Source organism: Oncorhynchus mykiss, chromosome 20, assembly GCF_013265735.2.
Source record: "Oncorhynchus mykiss isolate Arlee chromosome 20, USDA_OmykA_1.1, whole genome shotgun sequence".
NCBI classification, from domain to species: domain Eukaryota; kingdom Metazoa; phylum Chordata; class Actinopteri; order Salmoniformes; family Salmonidae; genus Oncorhynchus; species Oncorhynchus mykiss.
In genome coordinates, this window is record NC_048584.1 from 28294195 (window position 1) to 28316458 (window position 22264).

General features: G+C 43.1%; 1 protein-coding gene across 1 annotated transcript; it reads right to left on the reverse strand.

Annotated features, from left to right (window-relative positions):
- Nucleotides 1-6510: 6510 nt before the first annotated feature.
- Nucleotides 6511-22226, reverse strand: abcg5 (ATP-binding cassette, sub-family G (WHITE), member 5). Its single transcript, XM_021576366.2, has 13 exons — nucleotides 21836-22226; nucleotides 20956-21077; nucleotides 17860-17996; nucleotides 15937-16035; nucleotides 15659-15791; nucleotides 14721-14860; nucleotides 14459-14588; nucleotides 14148-14361; nucleotides 13681-13886; nucleotides 10062-10200; nucleotides 7951-8136; nucleotides 7615-7727; nucleotides 6511-7400 (listed from the first exon to the last, which is right to left on the reverse strand). The coding sequence occupies exons 1-13, from the start codon at nucleotides 22129-22131 to the stop codon at nucleotides 7213-7215; spliced, it is 2103 nt and encodes a 700-aa protein (XP_021432041.1). The 5' UTR covers nucleotides 22132-22226; the 3' UTR covers nucleotides 6511-7212.
- Nucleotides 22227-22264: the final 38 nt, after the last annotated feature.

A 22264-nucleotide genomic window follows, 5' to 3' on the forward strand; every position in this document is an offset into this window, starting at 1 on the left:
GATAATTCCATATGTGTTATTTAATAGTTTTGATGTCTTCACTCTTTTTCTACAATGTAGAAAATAGTCAAATAAAAAAAACTGGAATGAGTAGGTGTGTCCACACTTTTGACTGATACTGTATATTCATTTTACCCTCGCTGCCTGATAAAGCTAGCCAGTTGATAGTAAAACTAGGACGAATGTCAGAGAACAGCTTGTTAACACTGGTCTGAAATGTACCATTATATTCGACATGATAAACAAACGACTGCCATGCCTTTTCACACAAAAAAAAAAAAATGGATGTACACAGATAAAAGAGACGAATACTTTCAAGTAGATAGTTTTCGTTTAATTTGCCTCATCCACTCTTGCTCATATTTGGAGCTACTTCCTGCGATTTGATTGATGAAACAATCCAGCCAATGGTTAGGCGGTTTCGGCAGAGGGGAGTGATTGGTCAGGAGTAAAAGATCCAGAGTACCAATCACATTTCCATTTGCAAATATCTGTCTACAAATTTACAAAACATTTTACAAGTTTAAATATCTCTTGGTAACGTGACAACAGTGACAGAACTCTGAGCGCTCGTAGATTCTAAATCTGCAAGTGTATTTTTGATTCACAGCAGAATAGTCATACTCGTAAATGGATTTAATAATTCTGATTCTGAAAATAAATTATACTTGCAAATCTTATTTAATGTATTCAAATATGAAGTTACAAGTTTGCGACCGTTGTTAAATCTTTCACACATCATGACACAAGCTTGCAAAAATGTAATTACACATTTGCGAATTGTACTTGCAACAACGCATCTCAATGTGGACCACGAAATTCAAAATACAAACTCAAGTAGTTCTGTCTTCATTCTAATCCCATACATTCCAGCATGAAGTTGCATATTTCCATTAGGGAACGCCTACTCTGTGAAGTGCGCGTGTACAATAACTCAGTTCAGCCTTACACTCTTAAAGACCGCAATTTTTTAAAACTTTGGCAAAAGTTAAAGTCTACAAAACCTAGTCAACTCTGTTCATAACAGATTCTAGTTATGGAAACAGAAAATTGTGTTGAGATCAAATGCTTCGGAGATGAGAAAATTAGCAAAATGTGGGCCAAAATGAAAATACTGAGTTACAGTTCAAATAAGGAAATCAGTTAATTGAAATGAATTCATTGGGCCCTAATCTATGGATTTCACATGACTGGGCAGGTGTGCAGCCATGGGTGGACCTGGGAGCCAGGCCCAGCCAATAAGAATTAGTTTTTCCCCACAAAGGGCTTTATTACAGACAGAAATACTCCTCAGCACCCCCTCCACCCCCCCCCTTAGTCAATCCTGCAGATGAAGAAACCAGATTTGGGGCTCCCGAGTGGCGCAGCGGTCTATGGCACTGCATCTCAGTGCTAGAGGCATCACTACAAACCCTGATTCGATTCCAGGCTGTAGTTCAACCCGATGTGATTGGCGAGTCCCATAGGGCGATGCACAATTGGCCCAGTCGTTAGGGTTTGGCTGTCATTGTAAATAAGCATTTGTTCTTAAACTGATTTGCCTAGTACAATGTGGAGGTCCTGGGCTTGTGTGGTTACATGTAGGCTGCAGTTGTTAGGCCAGTTGGATGTACTGCCAAATTCTCTAAAATGATGTTGGAGGCAGCTTATGGTAGAGAAATTAACATTCAATTCTCTGGTGGACATTCCTGCAGTCAGCATGCCAATTGCATGCACCCTTGAAACATCTGTGGCATTGTGTTGTGTGACAAAACTGCACATTTTTAAGTAGCCATTTATTGTCCCCAGCACAAGGTGCACAGGACAGAGAGCTGATCAACCCCTTCTCTGTTCCACTGCTGATTTTCGGCAGCAAGTTTGATATCTTTCAGGTGAGATGTGTTTTATACTTCTACCACTCAGTTTAAAGGCATTGAAAAAAATATTCACCCTGAAGAATCTAGTTGTTAAGATTTGTGTTTTCAATTGTCGGCTATTTCTATTGATTTCATGTTTTGTGCAAAGTGATCATATTGATGGATAAATACATCTTCTTTGTAGGACTTTGACTCCGAGGAGAGGACAGTGATCTGCAAGACCCTTCGGTTTATTGCCCATTACTACGCAGCTTCTTTGATGGTAAGACCTGTAGGCCTAATAGTCATCAACCCCATTGCCAATGTGTCTTTGCATATCAGTATTTCACTGTAGGCTATATCAAACAGTAAGTTTAATCAGACAACGCTGTCTTTAAATCTACTGTTCATCTGTCTATTCTCTTTGCCTCGACATCTGTCCATCCTTCCACCTGCTGTTCAACAGCAGCGAGTCTGAGAGCTTCATGTCCAAAACTAAGAGCTTATTCACACAACTAGCATTTGGGACAGAAAATGGGTAAGATAACTTTATTTAATTTTTTTACCTCCGTCTATCAATGCCACAGTTGGTCAATGTTTCAGAACATTTGAGAGCACAATACTTAGGCCCAGTATATTGAATTACAACTGTCATTCAACATCAACACAGATTTACATGTTTCCTGCTATTCTGACAGGAAATCCATGTCCTCCGATCTCAGTAAGCCTCCGATCATTCCTGCTGGAATGGACTCATCAGCCAGATATGTGAACTGTGTTGTGTCTAGCCTCCCCTTGTGGTAACATTTATTACTGCAGTGTTAGTGCTGTACTGTTCAAATCAAATTTTATTGGGCACATACACATTTTTAGCAGATATTATTGCGGGTGTAGAGAAATGCTTGTGTTCCTAGCTCCAACAGTGTTCATGATAGTTTCAAAGTTTGTTCGCCACATGCACGGGATACAATGGGTGTAAAACCGTACTGTGAAATTCTTACCTTGAGAGCTCTGTCCCAACAATTCAGTAATAGTGTTAATGATATAGATAAGAGAAAATAGGAGGGAAAAACATTTTAAAAATGTGAATATAGACAGGTCGGAGCAAGTACCTTATTCAGTGTACAGGGGTATTCGAGTGGTATACATAAAAAGTGACTGGTAGTAGGATATACATGTAAACAGGGCTGAAAAGTGACTGGTAGCAGGAATATATAAATACGTATGGTAATATAGTAATATATACATATAAACAGGAGTAATAGTGAACAGTAGCAGGAGTGGCGCAGCGGTCACTGGCGCTGTGTGTGTGTGTGTGTGTGTGTGTGTGTGTGTGTGTGTGTGTGTGTGTGTGTGTGTGTGTGTGTGTGTGTGTGTGTGTGTGTGTGTGTCAGTGGGTAGAGACCTGTGAATGGGCATAGAGTCAGTGTGGATAGTCTGTGAGAGAGAGAAAGCAGTAGTTGTTAGCCATCTTATGGTCAGGAAATAGAAGTTGTATAGGAGTTGGTCTGAGCCTTGATGAACTAGCACAGGCTGCCGAACAGCAGTATGGAGAACGGTCCATGTCTGGGGTGGCTGGGGTCTTTGCCAATTTTTTGGGGCCTTTCTCACACACCGCCTGTCATGTACGTCCTGTATGGCTAGGAGCTCGCCCCCAAGGACGCACTGGGCCGTCTGCATCACCCACTGTAGGGCCTTCCGGTTGAGGGAAGTGCAGTTGACATACCAGGTGGTGATAGAACCAGTCAGGATGCTATCGATGGTGCAGCTGTAAAAGTTCCTGAGGATCTGAGGGACCATGCCAAATTGCGGCCCTGTTTGACATGGATGGGGGTGTGCACCCCACGTAGTCCACGATCAGCTCCTTGGTTTTACTGTATCTGTTATTTTAATATGATACACTTGATCTCACTCTACTTCCCAGGTTCTCCCCCAATTACTGATGTTGAGACTCTGCATGCTAAAAACCCTCTAGATCTGTGGAAGAAAGTGTTCACGGTCGTTTTTCCTCCTGAGGTAATTTCTGCACTATGGACAAACACCCTCTCATACACACATACACTCACTACTGCACACCCACACACAATCACGTTACAATGTGTGTGATGCTAATCCATTACTCCTGTCTTGCACCAGTGAGCACCACAGAGAGCTGAAGAACCTACAGTACAGTGAACTACAGATTGTAGTGAGGGCCCAGAAAGACACGGTATGAACCTTGTCTCAACTCCAATGGCCCCTGTTAGCCTGGTGGTCCAGTCTGTTTGTGCTTTAGCCTACTTTCTGTGTTTGTTATGCTGCATTTACACAGGCAGCCCAATTCTGATATTTTGCCCAATTATTGACAGAAGAGCTGATCTGATCGGTCAAAGGAGCAATTAAAGTGGAAAAAGATCAGAAAATGATCAGCCTGTGTAAACGCAGCCCTAGGGTTAGAAGAGTTGGCTACAGCACACACTGTATGGGACCAGTCAAGGTCCATGGAGATTGTCAATAGAGCCAACCGATATATCGGTTCACCAATATTATCGTTTTGTCCCCCAAATAATTGTATCAGACCCCAAAAAACATATCGGTCAGGCTGTAATTGTCAAGATGATCATGTTCTTCTAATCTAGCTCAACCATCTCTACTTGTCTTCTAGTAACCCCAGTTACATTGCATTGTGGTTGCCCTGTAATAATCCATGTGTAATTGTCTGATCATAACTGTTTTAATGTGCAACGATAACCCTTGGAATGGCTGCAGCCAGATACACATGTGGCGCTTGAACTAAAATAACCTCTGGTGTGTTTCTGGCTACAGCCAAGTGTCCACATGATGTTTTATTTATTGTCCCTCACCTGATTCAGCTCAGATAATACTCCTATTGGACAGGGATCATATGGTGGGTGGAGTCAGCCAATAGGAGTTGAGGGACTAGGGTACTGACTCCATGCCAATATAGAGAATGTGAATACTAAAGACTCAAACACGTGCCTTGATAGTCTAGAAATCCAGACAGAGCCATTAGCTGGAACTTGGTTCAGATGTACCCTTGATAGATGGATTTTTACGAGGTCAGAATTCCGTTCTGGCCCGGGTCACACTGAGCTTATATGTTTTTACCAGCACTACTGATTGAGTCTTTGTAATAAATGGCATACATGGCACGTGTCAAGTTTATCACCTAAATGAATCTGTGTCAGTTGGACCCTGAGCTCAGCATCCAGAACAGCGTTCTCTTATACCAGGTAACATCGTTTGACAGTCATCTTGCATGGCATTGTTAGGTTCTGAACAAGCTGAGTAAAAACTCAACCGGACAACTAGAAAAAGCTCAAACCAAGTTTATTAACCCACTGGGTCATACAGCTGCAAAGACAAGACACGGTTACACAAGCACATATTTTTATAACCTTATAATAGGTGTGGTCAACCCCTTATCTAGACAACCAATATATCTCTGTTGCTAGGCAGGAATTGAATTGGTTCCTCTCACTGATGTAGCCACAGCGCTGCCTGTTACTTAAACCTTTGCGTGGAACGTATGTGTGAGATAATACTGCAGCAGGAGAGACATTGTGGTGGGCCTCTCTGGCCCCCCTCCAGAGGTTTCTTCTCAATGTATCTATTGATTTGACCATGAGACGCATTCCTTACTCCTCCCCATTTCCGCAGCCTGCCTTGTCAGAGACTAACAATTGCCTTTCACCTCTCTCCTCAGAAACATGGAACAGAATATGAAGCTTCTACTCTCAGTAACTTTCCATATTCTTAGTCCAATCTGTCTTTCATTGATTCCAACATATATACTTTCTTTATACAGTCATGAATGCGTTCTAGTATGGTAACATGATTACAGCCCAGCGTTCAACACCATAGTGCCCACAAAACTCATCACTAAGCTAAGGACACTGGGACTAAACACATCCCTCTGCAACTGGATCCTGGACTTCCTGTTTGTTTTTACAATGCTGCTACTCGCTGTTTTACATCTATGCATAGTCACTTTACCCATACCTACATGTACAAATTACCTTTAGTAACATGTACCCCTGCACATTGACTCGGTACCAGTACCCCCTGTATATAGCCTCGTTATTTTATTGTGTTACTTTTTTTAAATTATAATTTTTTGTTTATTTGGTAAATATTTTCTTAACTATTTCTTGAACTGCAATGTTGGTTAAGAGCTTATAAGTAACCATTTCACGGCAAGGTCTACCTGTTGTATTCAGCACATGTGACAAATAGTTTGATTCGATTTGGATTAGTACATTTCAAGCTAGAGTCTAACAGTATCCTTACATGTTTTTAACACTATACGATCTATACAATTGTGTGAAAACCATTTAGGATGAAGCCAAAACAACGATAACACAGTCGCCTCTTTCTTGTCTAAAGAAACTGGACCAGTACAAGAGGAACGTGTCCAAGTCTTAGAACTAGACACCTAACTTAGACTCATCACCTCTCAGCCAAGGAGAACATCACAACAGAATGTTCTGGAGCTTAGACAGACTTTACCCTCTACTTCAGACTTGGCAGACACCTGTACGGTCATTTAATATACCCAGAGAAATGCTCTGATTACGATATACTTACTATTTAATACATGTTTCAGATCAATTGTATTGGATTCAAACATTGATTTTCCTATTCACATACACAGCACGACAGTTTGTATCGTAAGTATGTTCATTAGAAACATTTATTTAGAAAAATACATTTACTTGGCATTTTTACAACAATATGGAGATCCAACACATCCCATCATACTGGCATGTCACGTTCTGCAAGCGTAGAAAACACAGATATCCAACAATACACCTTATTTCTAAAGTAAAAACAGTATTACAGTAGTATTACTTCTTTTCAGTGTGTCAGAGAATCATTCAATAGATTTGTTGCCATACCGACATCACACCAATCACTTTCTTTGCTCATGACACTCCTAGTAAATGTGATAGTCCAACTCAAGAATCACATCCATGGCTGTCTTTACAGGACAGACTTTACCACAGAAGTCCAGTATTCAATAACAGCAGAAATGCCCCAAATGGGCAGGGAATATAACTCCATTCCTTATTTGTGTTTCTTACTTTCAATTAGACAGTTTGAAGACAGATGGAAGGGGATGAACTGCATAGAAAGTGGTGGACCAAGGGTTCGAATCCCTGCTATTGGGGAATGTACCTTCATTGGCCTGTCTACCTGCTTTATATAGCAAGCTACGTGACTCACTTTCTGTAAGAGCGAACCATTTTCGTGAATGTGTACCTAATAAACTGGCCACTGAGTGTATGTGGTATATTGTGCAGGTTTTGCTTACAGTACCACTAGACCAAACTACAGCACTCACACACCCCTTTCTGTCTCCATGTCGGTGTCTGTTTCAGTGTTGGACGAGGCAGTCTCTGATCTTGTAGCTGATGACTCCCAGCAGCACCAGGGCAGGCAGGAAGGAGTAGAGCAGGAGGAAGTCCAGAGTGTAGCGGTCCAGGGCTCCTGGGTAACCCTGGTCTATGATGTCATCTCCATCTGTCATCAGACAGGCGCCTGGCAAAGGTATACTGCCTGTATCTGCATAGAACATAGACAGAAGTAATCAACCCCAGACTCATTGTAAAAATCAGCCGATATACAGTACTCATGAGTCTTGACATTGACTTTTTAGAGCAACATGATAGGGATGTTCCAAACTGTTACAGTGCACTGATCACAGAATCTCCTGATTCATTTGGACACTGGTATCACTAGCTTTGTTAACTGGAGAAAGATTTGGTATGAGTCTTACTGCATGTGAAGTTGAGGCCATGGAACTCTGTGACGATGAGCAGCTCACATCCGTACTTCTGAAAGGTTAGGTAGCTGAGCCACTGGAACACCACAGGCATCTGCTGGTAACTCCTATGGAGGGAGAAAAACAGAACAGGACCATTAGTTACATTATGGTCCATAGTTTACAACTTTGAGAGTGGTTATGGGAGCCAATGCACAAACACATAACTTCACCAGTACCAATAATTTACTAAATGAATTGTTAAAGGGAATTGTTAAAGGATATGTAAAACAATAGCATGACAATTAGACACTGAAAACACAAGTCCATATTTCCTAGTAGTGGTCTGACCTGAGGAATCCGGAGCCCACCATGATTCCAGCTACGTTGAGCAGCGCCACTCCTGTGTTGACCATGTTGGGGTCCTGCACCACTCCCATCAGCACCAGGGTCAGCAGCTCACCCACCAGATGGGGCACCAGGATCACCGCTGAGAAACACAGGAACCTCCACATCTCTGGGTTCATCCCCACCGTCCTGAGAGAGAGTGACACACCCATGCATGGACACACAGTCACGTGTGAGAGACTATGAATGCAAATCTACAGTGGGGAGAACAAGTATTTGATAACCTGCAAAATCGTCAGTGTTTCCTACTTACAAAGCATGTAGAGGTCTGTCATTTTTATCATAGGTACACTTCAACTGATAGAGACGGAATCTAAAACAAAAATCCAGAAAATCACATTGTATGATTTAAGTAATTGCATTTTATTGCATGACATAAGTATTTGATACATCAGAAAAGCAGAACCAAATATTTGGTACAGAAACCTTTGTTTGCAATTACAGAGATCATACGTTTCCTGTAGTTCTTGACCAGGTTTGCACACACTGCAGCAGGGATTTCGGTCCACTCCTCCATACAGACCTTCTCCAGATCCTTCAGGTTCCGGGGCTGTCGCTGGGCAATACGGACTTTCAGCTCCCTACCAAAGATGTTCTATTGGGTTCAGGTCTGGAGACTGGCTAGGCCACTCCAGGACCTTGAGATGCTTCTTACGGAGCCACTCCTTAGTTGCCCTAGCTGTGTGTTTTGGGTCGTTGTCATGCTGGAAGACCCAGCAACGACCCATCTTCAATGCTCTTACTGAGGAAAAGAGGTTGTTGGCCAAGATCTCGCGATACATGGCCCCATCCATCCTCCCCTCAATACGGTGCAGTCGTCCTGTCCCTTTTGCAGAAAAGCATCCCCAAAGAATGATGTTTCCACCTCCATGCTTCACGGTTGGGATGGTGTTCTTGGGGTTGTACTCATCCTTCTTCTTCCTCCAAACACGGCGAGTGGAGTTTAGACCAAAAAGCTCTATTTTTGTCTCATCAGACCACATGACCTTCTCCCATTCCTCCTCTGGATCATCCAGATGGTCATTGGCAAACTTCAGACGGGCCTGGACATGCGCTGGCTTGAGCAGGGGGACCTTGCGTGCGCTGCAGGATTTTAATCCATGACGGCGTAGTGTGGTACTAATGGTTTTCTTTGAGACTGTGGTCCCAGCTCTCTTCAGGTCATTGACCAGGTCCTGCCGTGTAGTTCTGGGCAGATCCCTCACCTTCCTCATGATCATTGATGCCCCACGAGGTGAGATCTTGCATGGAGCCCCAGACCGAGGGTGATTGACCGTCATCTTGAACTTCTTCCATTTTCGAATAATTGCGCCAACAGTTGTTGCCTTCTCACCAAGCTGCTTGCCTATTGTCCTGTAGCCCATCCCCGCCATGTGCAGGTCTACAATTTTATCCCTGATTTCCTTACACAGCTCTCTGGTCTTGGCCATTGTGGAGAGGTTGGCGTCTGTTTGATTGAGTGTGTGGACAGGTGTCTTTTATACAGGTAACGAGTTCAAACAGGTGCAGTTAATACAGGTAATGAGTGGAGAACAGGAGGGCTTCTTAAAGAAAAACTAACAGGTCTGCGAGAGCCAGAATTCTTACTGGTTGGTAGGTGATCAAATAATTATGTCATGCAATAAAATGCAAATTAATTACTTAAAAATCATACAATGTGATTTTCTGGATTTTTGTTTTAGATTCTGTCCCTCACAGTTGAAGTATAACTATGATAAACATTACAGACGTCTACATGCTTTGTAAGTAAGAAAACCTGCAAAATCGTCAGTGTATCAAATACTTGTTCTCCCCACTGTACATGGTAAACACACACACACGTTATGTTCTTCTATCCTCGTTAGGACATAAATTAAATTTACATTCAAAATACTATTTTCCATAACCCCTGAACCTAACCTTAACCCTAACTCCAAAGCTTAAAATAGCCTTTGTCCTCATGGAGATGTGGAAAATGTCCCCATGAGGGAGAAATTGACTAGTTTTACTTTAGGTCCTCACAAGGATAGAAGAATCTCTCACACTCACTCACTCACTCACTCACACTCACACACCAGTACAGGAAGGAGGAAAAGATGAACACGCTGATGATGCTGAAGGGGAGGATGTGGAAGATGTAGGCCAAGAACATCTGCCACTTTTGGTACAGGCCATCCTTACTCTCCTGGTCAGCCATGGCCCTCAGAGCAGGAACTAGAGATGACAACATCATTAGGGCAGTGGTGATTATGATATGAACACAACCCCTGCTATTGCATCCAGGTAAATATTCCAAGGATACCTTGAATTGTTTTACCATTAAACTCTTACACTGATTGTATTAGTTTCTCTTGTATAATGTCATTTCAGCACAGAGATGTGTGTGCTAAAAGTAGCTTTGCCTATGGGCTACTAAATATCCCAAAGTTCAAGACAGATAAACGTTATAAACCCACTGCCGCTATCTACAGCTGTTTCGGTGCTTATTGACTCGTGGTTGCCCTTAAGTCACTTGGCCCAGTCCCTTATCTCCTTCTATGTCCCTTATCGCTACTCCGTGAGATAGGGGATGGAAGGAGACGGGGTAAAATAGGAGGGTTCATTGAACTTTCCATTGAGATCTGGAGAAAAGTTCCTAGTCAGGGTCCTCTCACCAAATAAGGTCCAAGAGACTTACTGAGTGATTATCTACTACTCTAGAGCCAGCAAACATAGTGCACTATTACAGGGAATAGGGTGCCATTTCAGACATAGACCATGCAGAAACAGCAAGTTAACTCACACAGAGCTATAGCGTTCAGCATGTCAGTGTAAGAAACAACAAGCTAACTCACACAGAGCTACAGCGTTCAGCATGCCAGTGTAAGAAACAACAAGTTAACTCACACAGAGCTACAGCGTTCAGCATGTCAGTGTAAGAAACAACAAGCTAACTCACACAGAGCTACAGCATTCAGCATGCCAGTGTAAGAAACAACATGTTAACTCACACAGAGCTACAGCGTTCAGCATGCCAGTGTAAGAAACAACAAGTTAACCCACACAGAGCTACAGCGTTCAGCATGCCAGTGTAAGAAACAACAAGTTAACTCACACAGAGCTACAGCGTTCAGCATGCCAGTGTAAGAAACAACAAGCTAACTCACACAGAGCTACAGCGTTCAGCATGTCAGTGTAAAAAACAACAAGTTAACTCACACAGAGCTACAGCGTTCAGCATGCCAGTGTAAGAAACAACAAGTTAACTCACACAGAGCTACAGCGTTCAGCATGCCAGTGTAAGAAACAACAAGTTAACTCACACAGAGCTACAGCGTTCAGCATGCCAGTGTAAGAAACAACAAGTTAACTCACACAGAGCTACAGCGTTCAGCATGTCAGTGTAAGAAACAACAAGCTAACTCACACAGAGCTACAGCATTCAGCATGCCAGTGTAAGAAACAACAAGTTAACTCACACAGAGCTACAGCGTTCAGCATGCCAGTGTAAGAAACAACAAGTTAACTGACACAGAGCTACAGCGTTCAGCATGTCAGTGTAAGAAACAACAAGCTAACTCACACAGAGCTACAGCATTCAGCATGCCAGTGTAAGAAACAACAAGTTAACTCACACAGAGCTACAGCGTTCAGCATGCCAGTGTAAGAAACAACAAGTTAACCCACACAGAGCTACAGCGTTCAGCATGCCAGTGTAAGAAACAACAAGTTAACTCACACAGAGCTACAGCGTTCAGCATGCCAGTGTAAGAAACAACAAGTTAACTCACACAGAGCTACAGCGTTCAGCATGCCAGTGTAAGAAACAACAAGTTAACTCACACAGAGCTACAGCGTTCAGCATGTCAGTGTAAGAAACAACAAGTTAACTCACACAGAGCTACAGCGTTCAGCATGTCAGTGTAAGAAACAACAAGTTAACTCACACAGAGCTACAGCGTTCAGCATGCCAGTGTAAGAAACAACAAGTTAACTCACACAGAGCTACAGCGTTCAGCATGCCAGTGTAAGAAACAACAAGTTAACCCACACAGAGCTACAGCGTTCAGCATGTCAGTGTAAGAAACAACAAGTTAACTCACACAGAGCTACAGCGTTCAGCATGTCAGTGTAAGAAACAACAAGCTAACTCACACAGAGCTACAGCGTTCAGCATGCCAGTGTAAGAAACAACAAGTTAACTCACACAGAGCTACAGCGTTCAGCATGCCAGTGTAAGAAACAACAAGTTAACTCACACAGAGCTACAGCGTTCAGCATGTCAGTGTAAGAAACAACAAGTTAACTCACACAGAGCTACAGCGTTCAGCATGCCAGTGTAAGAAACAACAAGTTAACTCACACAGAGCTACAGCGTTCAGCATGTCAGTGTAAGAAACAACAAGTTAACTCACACAGAGCTACAGCGTTCAGCATGCCAGTGTAAGAAACAACAAGTTAACTCACACAGAGCTACAGCGTTCAGCATGCCAGTGTAAGAAACAACAAGTTAACTCACACAGAGCTACAGCGTTCAGCATGTCAGTGTAAGAAACAACAAGTTAACTCACACAGAGCTACAGCGTTCAGCATGCCAGTGTAAGAAACAACAAGTTAACTCACACAGAGCTACAGCGTTCAGCATGCCAGTGTAAGAAACAACAAGTTAACTCACACAGAGCTACAGCGTTCAGCATGCCAGTGTAAGAAACAACAAGTTAACTCACACAGAGCTACAGCGTTCAGCATGTCAGTGTAAGAAACAACAAGTTAACTCACACAGAGCTACAGCGTTCAGCATGCCAGTGTAAGAAACAACAAGTTAACTCACACAGAGCTACAGCGTTCAGCATGTCAGTGTAAGAAACAACAAGTTAACTCACACAGAGCTACAGCGTTCAGCATGTCAGTGTAAGAAACAACAAGTTAACTCACACAGAGCTACAGCGTTCAGCATGCCAGTGTAAGAAACAACAAGTTAACTCAAACAGAGCTACAGCGTTCAGCATGCCAGTGTAAGAAACAACAAGTTAACTCACACAGAGCTACAGCGTTCAGCATGCCAGTGTAAGAAACAACAAGTTAACTCACACAGAGCTACAGCGTTCAGCATGCCAGTGTAAGAAACAACAAGTTAACTCACACAGAGCTACAGCGTTCAGCATGCCAGTGTAAGAAACAACAAGTTAACCCACACAGAGCTACAGCGTTCAGCATGCCAGTGTAAGAAACAACAAGTTAACTCACACAGAGCTACAGCGTTCAGCATGCCAGTGTAAGAAACAACAAGTTAACTCACACAGAGCTACAGCGTTCAGCATGCCAGTGTAAGAAACAACAAGTTAACTCACACAGAGCTACAGCGTTCAGCATGCCAGTGTAAGAAACAACAAGTTAACCCACACAGAGCTACAGCGTTCAGCATGCCAGTGTAAGAAACAACAAGTTAACTCACACAGAGCTACAGCGTTCAGCATGCCAGTGTAAGAAACAACAAGTTAACTCACACAGAGCTACAGCGTTCAGCATGCCAGTGTAAGAAACAACAAGTTAACTCACACAGAGCTACAGCGTTCAGCATGCCAGTGTAAGAAACAACAAGTTAACCCACACAGAGCTACAGCGTTCAGCATGCCAGTGTAAGAAACAACAAGTTAACTCACACAGAGCTACAGCGTTCAGCATGTCAGTGTAAGAAACAACAAGTTAACTCACACAGAGCTACAGCGTTCAGCATGCCAGTGTAAGGCGACGCCCCCATTGCTTGGTAGATGATGCCAATCCGGTCCTGTACCGCTCCCTTGGTGATGTCATCATCCAGCCTCATGACAAAGAAGGCCACAAACAGGCCATAGATGAGGTTCTGTGACAGACGCATCAGGACACCCATCCTGTCTCGAGACAGGTTCCTCACAGTCCTCCTACAGAAAGAGAGAAAGGTTAGACCATTGTCTTCCTTCAGGTGGCGTCATTCTAACACGACACGCGTTGCCAGAAGCCAGATCAGTGCAGACAGCACTGGAGACGATGGAGGTCAGACAGCACTGGAGACGATGGAGGTCAGACAGGACTGAGTCAGACAGTAAATCAGGGGTAGTGGCATCATACTACCACGTCATAGGCTACTATACCCTTAGGAAAAAAACATAGACTTATTTTACCTTCATAATCAAACCTCTGACCTGAGAAGCACAGCCAGTTTGGCCAGGCCGCTGGGTGACTCTTTGCTCTTGAAGGGGATGCTGGGTTTGTCTGTTCGCTGGCAACTCTGCTCAATCTGTCTCAGCATGCTCTGATTGATCTCTGAGTCCTGATAGGACGAGGTGATCTTGTGCATGCGGCTGTAGGTGGTGGCCTCTCTCTCACTGCAGCGCGTGTCCACTGACGTCAGATCCACTGTTGGTCAATCCATTGGGCAGACCAGGTACGAGGGTCAATAGAGAGATAGGGGTGGTACATGAATACAGTGTGTGAAGTTAATATATTACTGTACCATAGATATCAAAGGGGTTGCAGTATTCTGGACAGTTGTAGCCACATGCGCTGAAAAAGTCCACCATCTCTCCAGGCTGGCCACAGAACACCAGCTCGCCTTTACTCATTATGGCTATTCTACTGAAGACCTGGGAAACACACATAACAGAGAGTATAATGCATCAACAGACAAATCTCAGGGATGAAAATAATCTGTAAAATTGACATAATCACTGAACATAAGGGAATAACACAAAGCAGCTTGGTTCTCTTTCCCTCACCCTGAAGAGTTCAGAGCGTGGCTGGTGGATGGTCACTATGACAATGCGGTCCCTTCTGGCCAGCTCAGCCAGTAAAACAACAATCTGATTGGCCGTCATGCTGTCAAGGCCCGTGGTTGGCTCGTCCAGAAGGATGACCTCTGAAACGACATCACATGTCCCAAAGTAACACATCGGAATATTTAGCATTGAAAAAACGTCCACATCAATTTTATTCTAACTTTTAAAAACAGAGTTGAACTTTTTTAAATGGCACAGTCCCCCTCTAAGGGGCAACTCTTTGAGATAAGTGTGTTCTTTTCTGTTAATTTATCCAATTAGCACAATTAAAAGATTGCCTTTTTAAAAAGGATGAGTGGAATTAACAGATGCATTAATTGTGTGATGATTAATTCATTTCCTGGTTGATTGGCGAGGCAGCGGATGGGAACCCTTCATTAATGTGGCCTAGTGTTTGGGTGGAGAGTGCTCCCTCTAATCCGAATGAGGACTGAGACCCCCTCACCCCCTGTGGGTCCTCAGGCCCTGATAAACTCCACCTGGGACACCCCCACATGATTCACACAGCTTAATACTGAGTGTGTAATAACCCTGTCTTTCATTACCCCCCCATCTCTCCCTCTCTTATCACCCCTCTGTCCATCCCTCTCTGTTTCTAGTCTATTATTAGACACAGGTCTCATTGTTAGCCGCTCAGAAGTGGTTGAACTTTGTGATGATCAACTTTTTCCTTCGCTCAAGGTGACATACTCTTATTCTAACAAGACACAGTATAATCCATGATATTGAAAATGTGTTTTCTTGGTTTTGTAGAATAGCCTGTATTTTCCTACACATATTTTAGTAATGTATGTATGTTTTTGTTTAAGGGGTATTTACATGCTTGTCTTCTGAAATTCTGCACAGGCAATGACCAAAGACAGCATCTTTGTACTCACTAGGGTCCTGAAGCAACTGCATGGCAATGGACACTCTCCTCCTCTCTCCCCCAGAGATCCCTGGGAAGATGCGTCCTCCGATCACACTGTGGGCCACTTGACCTAGACTCAGCTCCGCCATCACCGCCAACACCTGCAGGCCAGGCCAAGTGGTCAGGGGTCAACAACTTATCACAGTTGATACCAGAATAGCTTGAGAAAATCAAAGATATCTTAATGTGTATCTGTTGTAGGCCAGCCCTGGTCTAGAGGTTATCTATAGTCTGTACGATTCCCACCTTCTTGTGGATGACGTCTGCTGAGTCTCGTCTCAGGGCCAACTGGGCTGTGTATGTCAGAGTCTCCTCCACTGTCAGGTAACTCAGCAGGTTGTCACTCTACAGATGGAAGACAGAAAGCCAGGGGTAAAGACAGATCGAAGGCATGAGATCAAAATATTAGTAGTCCATGTATTGTGTATGCACTGTATAGTGAACTCTATGTTTTCTACTCAGAGCACCATGTATCCTTTGTAAAATGGTCAACTGATGTCAAACAGTTGTAGCTATTACCTACCTCTGCACAGACGTAGGGGACTGTCTGTTACCTACCTCTGCACAGACATAGGGGACTGTCTGTTACCTACCTCTGCACAGACATAGGGGACTGTCTGTTACCTACCTCTGCACAGACATAGGGGACTGTCTGTTACCTACCTCTGCACAGACATAGGGGACTGTCTGTTACCTACCTCTGCACAGACATAGGGGACTGTCTGTTACCTACCTCTGCACAGACATAGGGGACTGTCTGTTACCTACCTCTGCACAGACATAGGGGACTGTCTGTTACCTACCTCTGCACAGACGTAGGGGACTGTCTGTTACCTACCTCTGCACAGACATAGGGGACTGTCTGTTACCTACCTCTGCACAGACGTAGGGGACTGTCTGTTACCTACCTCTGCACAGACATAGGGGACTGTTACCTAAGTGATCCGTGTTAAAGGTGAGGTGAACTGTGAGAGTTTTGTGTGTATGTATGGCAGCTGTATAATGCTGTCTTTCTCTTGCTGTTTACTGTGTGCCCCTAACATAGATTGAATGGTCTGAGCTTTAATGATTGACTGACAGCAGAGCCCTACTGGATTATGGAACTTTGATGTGCTCACGCACCATGGGTATGAGCGTGGACTACCTCTGCACAGACATAGGGGACTGTCTGTTACCTACCTCTGCACAGACATAGGGGACTGTCTGTTACCTACCTCTGCACAGACATAGGGGACTGTCTGTTACCTACCTCTGCACAGACATAGGGGACTGTCTGTTACCTACCTCTGCACAGACGTAGGGGACTGTCTGTTACCTACCTCTGCACAGACATAGGGGACTGTCTGTTACCTACCTCTGCACAGACGTAGGGGACTGTCTGTTACCTACCTCTGCACAGACATAGGGGACTGTTACCTAAGTGATCCGTGTTAAAGGTGAGGTGAACTGTGAGAGTTTTGTGTGTATGTATGGCAGCTGTATAATGCTGTCTTTCTCTTGCTGTTTACTGTGTGCCCCTAACATAGATTGAATGGTCTGAGCTTTAATGATTGACTGACAGCAGAGCCCTACTGGATTATGGAACTTTGATGTGCTCACGCACCATGGGTATGAGCGTGGATGCATGGGTGAGTGCGTGCGTGAATGAACTCTCCTGCTCCTCTTCTTAATTACTGTGCGATTTAATATCACCATCTCATCCAAGGCTTAGGAGGGAAATTTAATGACTGGATTAGTTTATGGCCCCGGTGAGCAGGGAGGATTTTATCTGCAGTAAAAGGAGAGATTATTTCAAAGGACTGGGTTCTAAACTCAGTGATTTAATTTAGCTGTGGATACACATGAACATCCCAGAGAAAGATTACTGTATGTAGAAACTATCTGCAACTCCTGTTAATTCCACCCTGGCTGACCACCCATCCCCTACTTGAAGTGAGTAGAATTGATGGAGAGAGTGTATTTGTGGACTCTTATTTACCCAGCGCCACGTATTTCACCCACTCTCTCTCACTTTCTCATGCAGCAGTTTATGGACAAAGCTCAACGTCATGTCAGCCAGCTTGAACTTTATACTGCTAGCAAATATGATAAGCTAAGAACAATATTTATGGTGGTCTGTGAATAGTGAGTGAGAGGTGAGACTGTATTACTTTGTTTGTGTGTGTTTACCTGTAGCACATAGGAGAAACAATCCTGGTACTGCTCTCTTTTCAGCTTCCTCCCGTTGACAGACACATCTCCCAGAAGAATCCCTGAGTTCCCAATCCTCCCAGAGATAGCATCCAGGAGAGTGGTCTTCCCTGAGCCTGGCACACACAGAACGCAGCACAGGATGAGACAAATATGATTGTGCGGTAGTAGAATTACAGTATTTTACATAGATTGCATGGTAAGAGGAGGCATTGTACTATAAAATGTACTGTAGGCCTATGTCAGGTATGATTTGTGCATTTATGTTCCACTGTGGTAAATATGTTACGTTACTGATTATGTTAGAGGTCTCGGCACCAAGAAACAAATTACTCTGACAGTCTGGTCTCAGAGCAAGACATATTATATGTTACTAAAATCTATGCCACTCCATTTAGTATAATATATGTTGCGTTACGTTACATTATTTGACACGTTTATTATGATTTACTGAACAAAAATATAAACGCAATATGTAAAGTGTTGGTCCCATGTTTCATGAGCTGAAATAAAAGATCCCAGAAAGTGTCCATACTCACAAAAAGCTTGTTTCTCTCAAATATTAGTGAGCATTTCTCCTTTTCCAAGATAATCCATCCACCTGACAGGTGTGACATATCAAGAAGCTGATTAAACAGCATGCTCATTACACACAGCATGATCATTACATAGGTGGACAGTGCTGTGGAAAATAAAAGGCCAATCTTAAATGTGCAGTTTTGTCACACAACATAATGCCACAGATGTCTACATTTTGAGGGAGCGTGCTGACATGCTGACTGCAGGAATGTCCACCAGAGCTGTTGCCAGATAATTAAATATTCCTTTCTCTACCATAAGCCACCTCCAAAGTGGTTTTAGAGAATTTGACAGCATGTCCAACGAGCCTCACAACCGCAGACCACGTATAACCACGCCAGCCCAGGACCTCCACATCCGGCTTCTTCACCTGCGGGATTGTCTGAGACCAGCCACCCGGACTGCTGATGAAACTGAGGAGTATTTCTGTCTGTAATAAAGCCCTAATTCTGATTGGCTGGGCCTATGCCCTCCCAGGCCCACCCATGGCTGCGCCCCTGCCCAGTCATGTGAAATCCATAGATTAGGGCCTAATGAATGTATTTCAATTCACTGATTTCCTTATATGACCTGTACCTCAGTAAAATCATTGACATTTTTTCATGTTATGTTTATATTTTTGTTCAGTATATATTATGTTCGATAAGATGGTAGGTTACTTAAAGCAAAAATGAGAGGAGGGTGGTTGTGGGGTAGATGGGTGGGTGTATAACGCAAACGTCTAGCAACCCAAATGTTGTGAGTCAAATCTTATCACAGGCAACTTTAGCATTTTAGCACAAATTGCAATTTGTAACAAATCATATGAATTGTAATTCACAACATACAATATGTCTTACAATTCATATTATATTGTACGACTGCTTTTACATTGGTAGGCCAATGTAACATAACCTAACATACATTGGCTTGTGAAAGTATTCACCCCCTTTGGCATTTTTCCTATTTTGTTGCCTTACAACCTGGAATTAAAATAGATTTTTTTAGGGGTTTGTATCATTTAATTTACACAACACGCCTACCACTTTGAAGATGCAAAATATTTTTCATTGTGAAACAAACAAGAAATGACACAAAAAAACTGAACTTGAGCGTGCATAACTATTCACCAATTTATAGAGCCACCTTTTGAAGCAATTACAGCTGCAAGTCTCTTGGGGTATGTCTCTATAATCTTGGCACATCTAGCCACTGGGATTTTTGTCCATTCTTGAAGGCAGAACTGCTCCAGCTCCTTCAAGTTGGATGGGTTCCGCTGGTGTACTGCAATCTTTAAGTCATATCACAGATTCTCAATTGGATTGATGTCTGGGCTTTGACTAGGCCATTCCCCTTAAACCACTCAAGTGTTGCTTTAGCAGTATGCTTAGGGTCATTGTCCTGATGGAAGGTGAACCTCCGTTCCAGTCTCATATCTCAGGTTTCCCTCAAGAACTTCCCTGTATTTAGCACCATCCATCATTCCTTCAATTCTGAATAGTTTCCCAGAACCTGCCGATGAAAACATTCCCAAAAACATCCCCCATGATGCTGCCACCACCATGCTTCACTGTGGGGATGTTGTGCTTGGGGTGATGAGAGGTGTTGGGTTTGTGCCAGACATAGCATTTTCCTTGATGGTCAAAAAGCTCGATTTTAGTCTCATCTGACCAGAGTACCTTCTTGCATATGTTTGGGGAGTCTCCCACATGTCTTTTGGTGAACACCAAACGTGTTTGCTTATTTTTTCTTTAAGCAATGGCTTTTTTTCTGGACACTCTTCTGTAAAGCCCAGCTCTGTGGAGTGTACGGCTTAAAGTGGTCCTATTCACAGGACTCCAATCTCCGCTGTGGAGCTTTGCAGGTCCTTCATGGTTATCTTTGGTCTCTTTGTTGCCTCTCTGATTAATGCCCTCCTTGCCTGGTCCATAAGTTTAGGTGGGCGGCCCTCTCTTGGCAGGTTTGTTGTGTGGCCATAGTCTTTCAATTTTTAATAATGGATTTAATTGTGCTCCGTGGGATGTTCAAAGTTTCTGATATTTTTTTATAACCCAACCCTGATCTGTACTTCTCCACAACTTTGTCCCTGACCTGTTTGGAGAACTCCTTGGTCAGTCGTGGTGCCGCTTTCTTAGTGGTGGCATTTATTTGACTAATTATGTGACTTCTGAAGGTAATTGGTTGCACCAGATCTTATTGAGGGGCTTCATAGCAAAGGGGTGAATACACATCACTTTACCATCTGTTTTTAGTTTTAGTTTTTGAAACAAATCATTTATTTCATTTCACTTCACCAATTTGGACGATTTTGTGTATGTCCATTACCTGAAATCCATTTAAATGACAGGTTGTAATTTAACAAAAATAGGAAAAACACCAATGGGGATGAATACTTTTGCAAGGCACTGTACCATACTAAACGGAGTGGCACAGATGTTAGTAGCATATAATACGTTTTGATCTGAGACCAGATTGACTGAGTATTTGGTTCTTCATTGGTGTGTTTGTGTTGCTCACCTGAGTTCCCCAGTATTCCCATGATCTGCCCACTGTTCACATGGAAGGAGACGCCATTGAGAATCTGTCTGGTCCATTTCTTTTTGAAGGTGGAGAGGTCCCACCAATGTCCCACGCGCTCACTGACAAGGGCGCATGCATGCACACACACAACGTTTACTGAATCTGTGTTATGAGTATAATTGGCTTCGTTCCACGAAATGTGTCCCTTTTGGACCCATTTAATATCATAAGTACAAATTGTGCACCAATATTGAATTTTAAAATATAATTTCATTATTAAATTTAGTACCTTTTAATATAGACCACATGGAACATTTAAGAAATAAGATTTTGAAATGAATAAAGGTGAATTATGGTTGATTTAAGATGCAATCGTCAACCCTGATAGGTTCAACCCTGTATCCTTTATTTGGCACTTAATAAGCACTTACTGTAGTCATTTGAAATGGGAAAACATGTTTTTTATTAGGTTGAACATGTGCTCTTCATTACAGAATGTAAAAATGAGGTGAAATCGACCCCAAAAAATCAAGTTAACACCACTCATTTTGTGGAACGACCCAATACATGTAATGATCTGCACAGTAGATACAGAGATGCAGCTGCTCTGCTTTAGATGAGCAGATACAATGTTTCCATTTTGACCTCCCTGTTACTGTACCAGAATAGTATGTTCAAGTACAAAATCTTGCCGCTTGATGCGATTACTGGTATAACAAGCCCTATCTTTTGTCGAGTATGACCTAAATGTAATATTTAAAGGCACAATCCGTAAGATTGTTGTGACAGTTCATTCACAGTACCAAACAAAGGGACAGTGATATCATGCATCACATTCGGAACACATCTTTCCATCTTGTCAATAGCATTAGCTTACCTGACGCTGTAGGAGACGTGGCTAACGCTCAGGCAGCAGGAGGGTTGCGGTTGGTCAGAGGGTCCTGGTCCAGACCTCTTCACCACGCTCTTCTCCGACACAAACTTAAAAGATTCCTTAGACCTGCTCTCTGTCCCCTCTGGTGTTACTTCCATAGAGTAGGACCCATTCATCATGGTTTCACAGCTCTGCTCATCCAAGCCACAAATATATGTTGTCTCTATGTGCGTCTTCTTTCTGTAGTCATCTGTTTGTGGCCATTCAGCATTATGTTGTGACAGTGGCGCCGGCACCATTAACACAGCGCTCTTATCAGTGGAACTTTGCTCTTGGGCTGTATAAAGAGAAAGGTAACAATAAGTCACAGGTCTCCCCCTATGCTGTGCAGTCAGTCTATGTCAGCCTGGGAGAGGAGAGGAGAGGGAAGAC

Bases quoted from the DNA above. Each gene is read 5' to 3' on its own strand.
- abcg5 (XM_021576366.2), bottom strand. From the start codon at position 22,131: ATGGTGCCGGCGCCACTGTCACAACATAATGCTGAATGGCCACAAACA. The intron at 14,589-14,720 runs GTGAGGGAAAGA...TGTGTTTCCCAG, and splicing joins CACGCTCTGAACTCTTCAGG to GTCTTCAGTAGAATAGCCAT. The intron at 14,362-14,458 runs GTACAGTAATAT...ATTGACCAACAG, and splicing joins CAACCCCTTTGATATCTATG to TGGATCTGACGTCAGTGGAC.